This window comes from Salminus brasiliensis, chromosome 1 (assembly GCF_030463535.1).
Source record: "Salminus brasiliensis chromosome 1, fSalBra1.hap2, whole genome shotgun sequence".
In the NCBI taxonomy this organism is placed as follows: Eukaryota; Metazoa; Chordata; class Actinopteri; order Characiformes; family Bryconidae; genus Salminus; species Salminus brasiliensis.
In genome coordinates, this window is record NC_132878.1 from 98,766,927 (window position 1) to 98,774,265 (window position 7,339).

The 7,339-nt window shown below is 46.3% G+C and overlaps 1 protein-coding gene across 1 annotated transcript; it reads right to left on the reverse strand.

The window, feature by feature from the left end:
• Window positions 1-1,034: 1,034 nt before the first annotated feature.
• nr0b2a (nuclear receptor subfamily 0, group B, member 2a) lies at window positions 1,035-2,438 on the reverse strand. The gene is made up of 2 exons (XM_072692624.1): window positions 1,848-2,438; window positions 1,035-1,632 (listed from the first exon to the last, which is right to left on the reverse strand). Exons 1-2 carry the CDS (start codon window positions 2,377-2,379, stop codon window positions 1,391-1,393), a joined length of 774 nt encoding a protein of 257 aa, XP_072548725.1. The 5' UTR covers window positions 2,380-2,438; the 3' UTR covers window positions 1,035-1,390.
• Between the last annotated feature and the right edge of the window lie 4,901 nt (window positions 2,439-7,339).

The following is a 7,339-nucleotide window of genomic DNA, read 5'->3' on the forward strand; positions in this document are numbered from 1 at the left end:
TAGAGCCGAACTCTTCTCAGAACTCTGGTAGAACAGTGTCTCAGGCATCAGGAAGCGTCTTCATCACCATTAGGTGAAGAACTTTCTGTGAGGAGCTTTTATTAGAGCTTCAGATGTCTGCTTCCCTTCACCTCCACTGTAGAACCACAGCTCTGACTGGGGAGGTTATCTAGAACCTCCACTGTAGAACTCCAGCTCTGACTGGGGGAGCTTATCTAGAACCGAGCGTTTCACACCAAACCCCCCAAACTCCCCCAAACCCCCCTCTGAGTGAGTCTGTGTATCTGAACTGTTAATTATGCAGATAATTTTTGATAACTTTATGAGGAACCCTGTTTGTAATAGAGATGTGTGAGTGTGGAGAACCTTTTTACATTTAAACGCTATACGGACATAAATATTGGGAAACCTCCTTATTCATTGTTTCTTCTGAAATCAGGGGGATTAAAGAGCTGATCCTGCTTCTGTTGGAGTAACTGTCTCTACTGTCCAGAGAAGAAGACTTTCCTCTAGATTCTGGAGGAGGAGCATTGCTGTGAGGATTTGATTGCTTTCAGCCACAAGAGCGTGAGTGAGGTCAGGATGTTGGATTATCACCCCACCTCATCCCAAAAGTACTGGATGGAGCTCCTCCACCATCATTCCAGAGAGCACAGCTCTTCCACTGCTCCACAGCTCCTCAATGCAGGGGGTCTTTATACCCCTCTAGCCCACACCTGGCATTAGGCAGCATGGAGCCAATAGGGTCATGATGTTGATCTGCTCCAGAGAGTCCTATTCTATTGGCAGTACTTCTTCTCTACAGGGACTAGACAAGCTGTGTGTGCATTTGCACATCTGTGTCAGCAATGGGTGCAGCTTAAAGTAGCTGAATGCATTCATTAGAAGGGGTGTCCACAAACATTTGGACATCTAAACCTGTCTCAGTACATGGGTATGCAGTGTGTGGTTGTTTATTTTCAGAGCTTTTATTATGAAATCTTTTCTTAATGAAAAACAGACGGTAGAAAAACACAGGATTTTACTTTGGACACGTTCAGGAACATAAAGGAACATAAAGGAACATTCAAGAAGAGCAGAATTCATCAGGTACAGTCTCACAGAGACTAGGTTCACCACCTCCCCTCGCACTTGGAGATGTGTCGTATAGGTCTGCCTTCGTTAGTCGTCCTTTTCTATAAAAACATCACAGTTTTGTAACCTGTATAACCTTTTTTAAAGACACAGGCATGCCTTTAAAGTGTGTAAACAGCTGTGCAGTCCTCCTGTTCCAGATCCTTCTCTTTGCAGAGTCCATTTGGGAACATCTAATCCAGGCACAATCGCCATCCAGTCCCTGCCGGTTGCTTTGGCTTAGGTGAGCCGGGTGCACATTCCTCCAGGTGATTGGCTACCTGCTGAAGAGCATGTCGACCAGCAGGTCCAGCAGGTGAGCCTGGCTGATGATCGGCCGGAAGAACAGCTCTGTGACAAGTCCTGGAGTGATGGTCTTCAGCAAGGACCCGGCCAGAAGCAGACGGGCAAAGCGGCCACGATCTTCTGGATGGAGGAGGAACACGACTTCCTGTAGGGCATGCTGCGCCTCCTGCTGGAGCCCCTCGATGAACAGTGCTGCCCGCAGGCCAGGCACATCTGTGTGGCGAACAAGAAGCACAACGTTAACGTCTGAGGCATCCTTCTCCAGTGGAGCACCTGGAGTACCCTAGTCCTGAAGACTAGGTACCATTCTGGGTTAGGGACCTAGCCTTAGGTTAAGGGATACTCCAGGATTGACCAGGACTGAGAACCACTGGGCTCCTCCTAATCTTTATCTTGGTTCTAACTACAGCTGAACAGGATCTACATACCTGGGTTGAATATCATGGTGCCTTTAAGGTAAGCGTACTCCTTCGGGCTCAGGTCCAGACTCCAGAACTTCTTTAGGCAGGATTTGAGTTTCTGGACCCCTGCAAGTGTGGGCTGCTCTCTCTCTGGTTCCTCTGCATCTCGTCGGTTCATGAGGATCCTCTTCAGCATGCTGGGCGCTGGAACATCCTCCACCTCGAAGCAGACCCGCTCCTGTGCCAGGCCCAGGATGAAGAGTGGTGCCCAGCAGCTCTGCAGCAACACCAGCTGGTCTTTAGGAGGGAGCTGCTGGAAGGCGGGTAGACTCTTCATGAAGTGGATGGTCTTCACCAAGATGTTGGAGGCTACCTGACATGTGGCGCCAGGCGTCTTCAGTCGCACGGTTCGGCGCATCTCGCAGTGGCACCTGTTAGAGGGTAAGTAGTTGAGGTTGCTCCGGGCTGGAGCTCCACTCTCGGCCCGGCTGAGGATGTTGAACAGGATGGCGTTCTGCCGGGCATTGGCAGAGTCTGAGCACTGGCACTGGTAATCCATCTCGGAGGAGGACGACCGGTTGATACGTTCAAGTGGTGAAGGTCTGTCTCCTTACACGAGACGAGGACTGTGAGAGGTACACGCTCGGGCCGGGACGCACTGCTGTTTATAAAGGCCAGTTACTGGGTTAAACTGTTGAACCTTGACCAAATTACGTACTCCCGCGGAGAAAAACAACTCGCCCCCGTCCCGCTGCTTGGCAGGGCGCTGCGCGGCGATAAGCCTCGTTGGGAATCATCTGCTGGACAAAGTCACAGGACTGAAGTGAGGCAACTTTATCTCAGCCACGGTCATTAAACCAGGCTGTACCACGGATCCAAGGACTGCTCAAGTTTTCCAGCATGTGGCCGCTTTCATCACGAGCTCACACCTGAACAGCTGGCTGCGCGCCAGATTACACAGGTATGAGTTCACTGACCCTGACATTAGACCTTGAGGGATAACTGTAACTTCATTAGTCTGCATGATTGCTTATTTCTTGACTTACTCTTGATAGTAATAAAGACCTCACCCTAACCCAAGGTGAATCAGTTTATTAGGCCTGTATGTAATATAGACATTTACCATTTATGATGTTAATATATATATAAACTTTTTAATATATACTTTTCATTTTGTTTTGTACTAAAAAGTGGATATCAAATACAAGAATATGACATTTTTAGGTGATAAAAGAGGATACGTCACTTACATTTGTTTGTTCATTATTTACATGCCAGACTATCTATATTTGTTTATTCCCTAAATTTATTATTTTTATACATTTATATGCTGGGAAAAGTGATACCTGGGTAAGTAAATCATCTTAAATCAGATCTAAAAAAAATTATATTTCTCAAATAAACATAAAGTCAGCGGTCAGTGAGAGTGTCTATCTGTAATTAACTCTATATAACATTAGAATAAACACTAATAAACATAAAGTCAGTGGTCAGTGAGAGCGTCTACCTGTAATTAACTCTATATAACATTAGAATAAACCCACATAAACATAAAGTCAGTGGTCAGTGAGAGTGTCTATCTGTAATTAACTCTATATAACATTAGAATAAACCCACATAAACATAAAGTCAGTGGTCAGTGAGAGTGTCTACCTGTAATTAACTCTATATAACATCAGAATAAACCTAAATAAACATAAAGTCAGTGGTCAGTGAGAGCGTCTACCTGTAATTAACTCTATATAACATCAGAATAAACCTAAATAAACATAAAGTCAGTGGTCAGTGAGAGCGTCTACCTGTAATTAACTCTATATAACATTAGAATAAACCCAAATAAACATAAAGTCAGTGGTCAGACTATGCTGTGCTGCTGCACTACATTGGCCCTCCTCTGTAATAGGTGTACCCTTGTCGGTTGCTCTGGATGAGATCTTCAGCTGAATGCTGTGAGTGTAAATACTGTGGAAGGACAGAAGAAGAGCAGTAAATGCAGGGAAATCCACCAGCAGCACTGAGCTGAAGCAGTTCTGTAGGGAGGAATGGGCCAAAACCCCCGAGGACTGATCCTCATATTGGGAAGGTTTGATTGGGGTTAAGAGGTTCAGCTCATCAGTTACTGAAGGTTTCTGCAGACTAGCTCACAAGTTCTCCACTACTTTCTTCAGGATGAAGATTTTCACTGTGTTTATGTTTACCTGCATCTGTTCTGATGAGCTCTGGAGTCCTCTTGTATACATATACACACACACACACACACACACACACACATATATATATATATATTTTCACGGATGGAGCTTCTGTAATTGCAGCTGTAGCAGTGAGCTCTTCTCCCAGCGGTTCCAGGCTGTCCAGTAAGAGTCATTAACCTTCTCCAGAACGGTACGTTTCCCCGGGCTGTTTTTGTAGAGCAGTAATGATCATATGAGTCGTTCCCGGCGTTATCATCCCAGCAGTGCCTAGCACAGAGGCCGCAGCCTGATAAGCAAATGACTTTATTGGTCTGAATCAAATCAACAAACAGTTAAGACACTCACGTCTCCACCGCCGTCCACAGAGCCTTCACCTTCTGCAACTAAACCACAACCGTGCAGACCTCTGATCTGCAGGAGCTTTCTGCTTGGCCAGTTTAAAGGAAACAGAGGAATGTGGTTATCCTCTGCATTAGGGTTCTACTGAATATGATGGTGACTTACTGTTCTGTTCAGTAATGAAGGGGTGAAGTAAAGAGTCGCTACAGAAGGGAAGGGACAGGATGCAGCTTCTGGACTTTGAGTCTCTAAAGCCCAAAACAACCAGGACAGATCAATATGATCTTTGCATTCTTGCACTAATAGCAGCCTGTTTACCGTGTTGCCTTTGCAACCCAGCAGGCAGGTCCAGCAGGCTTCTGGCCCGTGTCAGGGTCAGCTCCTACCTCCGCCAGATAGAGCCCTCTAACCCTTTACCTCCACCCGGCTCCGAGTCAGTGGGTGTGTGGAGTGTGGTTTATAGACAGCTGCGGTGCATACACTGCTGCTAAATCCACCAGCTGGGCACCTGTCTATCCGCCTGTCTGCCTGTCTGTCTATATCCATGCCTGTTTGCCCCTCTGTCTGTCTGTCTGTCTGTTTATCTCTCTCTCTCTCTGTCTCTCTGTCTGTCTGCGACTGCCTGCCTATCCCTCTGTCTCTGTTGATCTCTTTCTGTCTGCTTAACTGTCTGTCTGTCTATTCCTGTCTCTCTGTCAGCCTGCCTGTATGTCTGTCTGTCTATTCCTGTCTCTCTGTCAGTCTGCCTGTATATCTGTCTGTCTTTTACTCTGTCTTTCTGTCAGTCTGCCTGTATGTCTGTATGCTTGTCTGTAAGTCTGTCTCTCTCTCTCTCTCTGCCTGTCCGAATCTGCCTGCCCCCTGTCTGTCTCTCTCTGCTTAGCTGTCTGTCTCTCTCCCACTCTCTGTCTCTTTCTCTGCTTAGCTGTCTGTCTCTCTCCCACTCTCTGTCTCTCTCTCTCCCACTCTGTCTGTCTGTCTCTCTCCCACTCTCTGTCTCTCTCTCTCCCACTCTCTGTCTGTTTCTCTCTCTCCCACTGTCTGTCTCTCTCTCCTACACTCTTTCTCTCTCTGCTTATCTATCTGTCTCTCTCTCTCTCCCACTCTCTGTCTTTCTCTCTCTCTCCCACTGTCTGTCTGTTTCTCTCTCTCCCACTCTCTGTCTGTTTCTCTCTCTCCCACTCTCTGTCTGTCTCTCTCTCTCCCACTCTCTGTCTGTTTCTCTCTCTCCCACTGTCTGTTTCTCTCTGCGTATCTGTCTGTCTGTCTGTCTGTGAAGTATAATATGAAGGAGGCTGAGGAGTGGGATATGGGTAAATGAGGACACTGGCTGTGCTGGAGTCTGATGCAGTCTGATGGTGAGCTGTGGGAGCTGGGAGGTGCAGCAGCAGGAGGCTGTCAGCTTCATCAGAGTGTGTAAAAAAGCACCACACTGTCATCAGACCACCAGGCGGCTGAAAAGGAGACCTTTTTAGGATTGGACAGAACCAGCTGCAGCGCTTCCAGACGTTACAGCACCACTAGGCACTAGGCTGTGAAATGAGGCACAGCGAGGCCCTGATCACATCTGGAGTTAACATCTGTCCTGGGCCTGGCCACCTCAGCAGGGGAGCAGCTGCAGCCCTGTTTCTAGAATCTGTATCTGTATCCGTACAGACTTTTGTATTGGGCAGTATCTGAGCTTAGAGGTAGACTATACAGACAAAAGTAGCCACGGCTGTATAGAATCAAACCTCCAGCCCTGCAGTCTGTATTTTTCCAGCGTGTGCTGATGTAATTAGGTCCTAAGTCCATTAATGATCTGTAGAGTAGTGTCTGAGTCCTGTAGCTGAACGGGAGTTGTGCTGTAAGGGACTTTTTGCGAAATGACAGTTAAATCACACACAGGCTAACGTAGCAGCCAGAGGCTAACAGGGGTTAGCTAGCATGGTCTAATTCACACAGTGCTGAACAGCCTGGATTCAGTGGTGTGGTTTTGGGTGTAGTGTTCAGTAAGTAAGTGAAATCCTCTTCAACCCAACCCTAATATCTGATCATTCTCCATATTAGACACTTTAAGATTATTTAAGGTATTACTAGTTCTGTTTTTAATGTGTTTGAAGTGGTTTTATGATGGTATAGGTGGTGTAGATGGTGTAGTTGGTATAGATGGTGTAGATGGTATAGATGGTGTAGTTGGTATAGATGGTGTAGTTGGTATAGATGGTGTAGATGGTATAGATGGTGTAGATGGTGTAGATGGTATAGATGGTGTAGTTGGTATAGATGGTGTAGATGGCATAGATGGTGTAGGTGGTATAGATTGTGTAGATGGTATAGATGGTGTAGGTGGTATAGATGGTTTAGGTGGTATAGGTGGTGTAGTTGATGTAGGTGGGGTAGCTGGTAGGTGGTAGGAGCAGAGCTTTTCTTTATTGAGCTGCTTTAGAGAAGGTGGCTCTCGTTCCTCAGACTTCAGCCAAAGAGGAAGTGCAGATCTTACAGCAACAGCACGAGCCTCTAGCAACACCTACTGGTGAAACACCATACACCACATTTCCCCCCCCAGCTGAACGTACTAACACTGCTTTATATAAACACACTACAGCTATAGATTCTCTCTACAGCACTGCGCCGCACACTGAGCTTCAGTCGGAAAAGGCAGAAGTTTGGGCACCCTTGACAAAACAGCACATTCTTTGTGATTGGGCAGTATAACAGCCTCTGTAAAACGCTTTGCTCCTTAAAGATGTATAGAGGAGTTTCCTAGACTTTAAGGTGGAGCATATGCACCACTGCAAGAGTGGGTCTATTAACACCCGTTGTAGTAATGGGTTCCCCTGTTTCCATTTTAGTTAGAGAACCCCTTTCAGTACTGCCTCCAAATCTTCACTGTAAAACAGTGTCAACATCAGTATGACTCCTACACTATATACACTCTACTATATATACTATTACACTATATACACTCTACTATATATACTATTACACTATATACACTCTACT

Excerpts from the sequence above, each read along its gene's own strand:
- nr0b2a (XM_072692624.1), bottom strand. The coding sequence starts at position 2,379 with ATGGATTACCAGTGCCAGTGCTCAGACTCTGCCAATGCCCGGCAGAAC. Across the intron at positions 1,633-1,847 it reads CACCATGATATTCAACCCAG|ATGTGCCTGGCCTGCGGGCA; the intron begins GTATGTAGATCC and ends TTCGCCACACAG.